This window comes from Propithecus coquereli, unplaced genomic scaffold (genome assembly GCF_000956105.1).
Source record: "Propithecus coquereli isolate 6110/MARCELLA unplaced genomic scaffold, Pcoq_1.0 Scaffold38, whole genome shotgun sequence".
Taxonomy (NCBI): Eukaryota; Metazoa; Chordata; class Mammalia; order Primates; family Indriidae; genus Propithecus; species Propithecus coquereli.
Genome location: NW_012149507.1, coordinates 7,787,920 through 7,789,037, shown reverse-complemented (window position 1 = coordinate 7,789,037; position 1,118 = coordinate 7,787,920). Strand labels below are relative to the sequence as shown.

Below are 1,118 nucleotides of genomic sequence, written 5' to 3'. Positions count from 1 at the left end.
AAAAATATTCTAATTTTGAATTTAGCAATTTTTAAAATACTATCATTAGGTAATTTATCCAAATGGAAGATTCTGGCTTAAGGCATTTTTGACAAAATTGGTTTATTAGTAGCAGTGTGTATGTATAATTTGTTAAACAACACTTATTTTTACTTGTATTATTACAGTATTGGCTCATTCTTCTTCAATCAAAAAAAAGTACTTTTGGCCAGGCATGGTGGCTCATGCCTGCAATCCTTGGGAGGTGGAGCGGGAGTATTGCTTGAGGCCAGGAGTTCAAGATCAGCCTCTGGCAATAGCGAGACCCCATCTCAACAAAAAATTTCTCAAAAAAATTAGCCAGGCATGTTGATACCCGCCTGTAGTCCCAGCTACTCCCAAGGCTGAAGCAAAAGGATTGCTTGAGCCCAGGAGTTTGAGGCTGCAGTGAGCTATGATGATGCCACTGCACTCTAGCCCAGGCCACAGAGCAAGACCCTGTCTCCAAAAAAAAAAGTCCTTTAAAAAAATACCTTCAGCACCAATATCAGTGTACTCCTCCTGCTATTATATGTATTTTAGGTATGATTAAGGTAGGAATGACCTTCATTTTTACTTGTGAAATTCTTTTGTTCCAGGCACCGGCATATGTTTGTAAAACAAATTGATATGGATCATGTCATGAAGGTAGGAGAGAGAAACTTTATGTAATACTTTCATTTCTTCTTTTCTTTCCAAGAATAGATATAATTTATTTTTGTTTTTCAGGCTAAGTCCATCAGAGAGTTTGATAAACGATTCACTTCAGTCATGTTTGGATACCCAACAATCGACGATTATTATACCGATGCCAGTCCAAATCGTAGACTGAAGTCGGTAGCAATTCCAGTGTTGTGTCTGAATTCTGTGGATGATGTTTTCTCACCTAGTCATGGTAAAATTAACATCTTTGTATCCATTTTGACATGAATTAACTTTTAAAAATACTGTTCTTAGGCCAGGCATGACCGTAATCCCAGCACTTCAGGAGGCTGATGCGAGAGGATCACTTGAGGCCAAGAGTTAGTTCAAGACAAGCCTGGGCATCATAGTGAGCAAAAAAATAAAAATAAAAATAAATTAACTAGGTGTGGTAGCAC

General features: G+C 37.7%; 1 protein-coding gene across 1 annotated transcript in view; it reads left to right on the top strand.

The window, feature by feature from the left end:
- ABHD3 (abhydrolase domain containing 3) overlaps positions 1–1,118 on the top strand; it is a 63,412-nt gene that overhangs the window by 54,564 nt on the left and 7,730 nt on the right. Inside the window, exons 6-7 of the mRNA XM_012652087.1 lie at positions 618–666; positions 748–913. Of these exons, the coding sequence (XP_012507541.1) occupies positions 618–666; positions 748–913 (215 nt within the window). The remainder of the gene's footprint in view (positions 1–617; positions 667–747; positions 914–1,118) is intronic.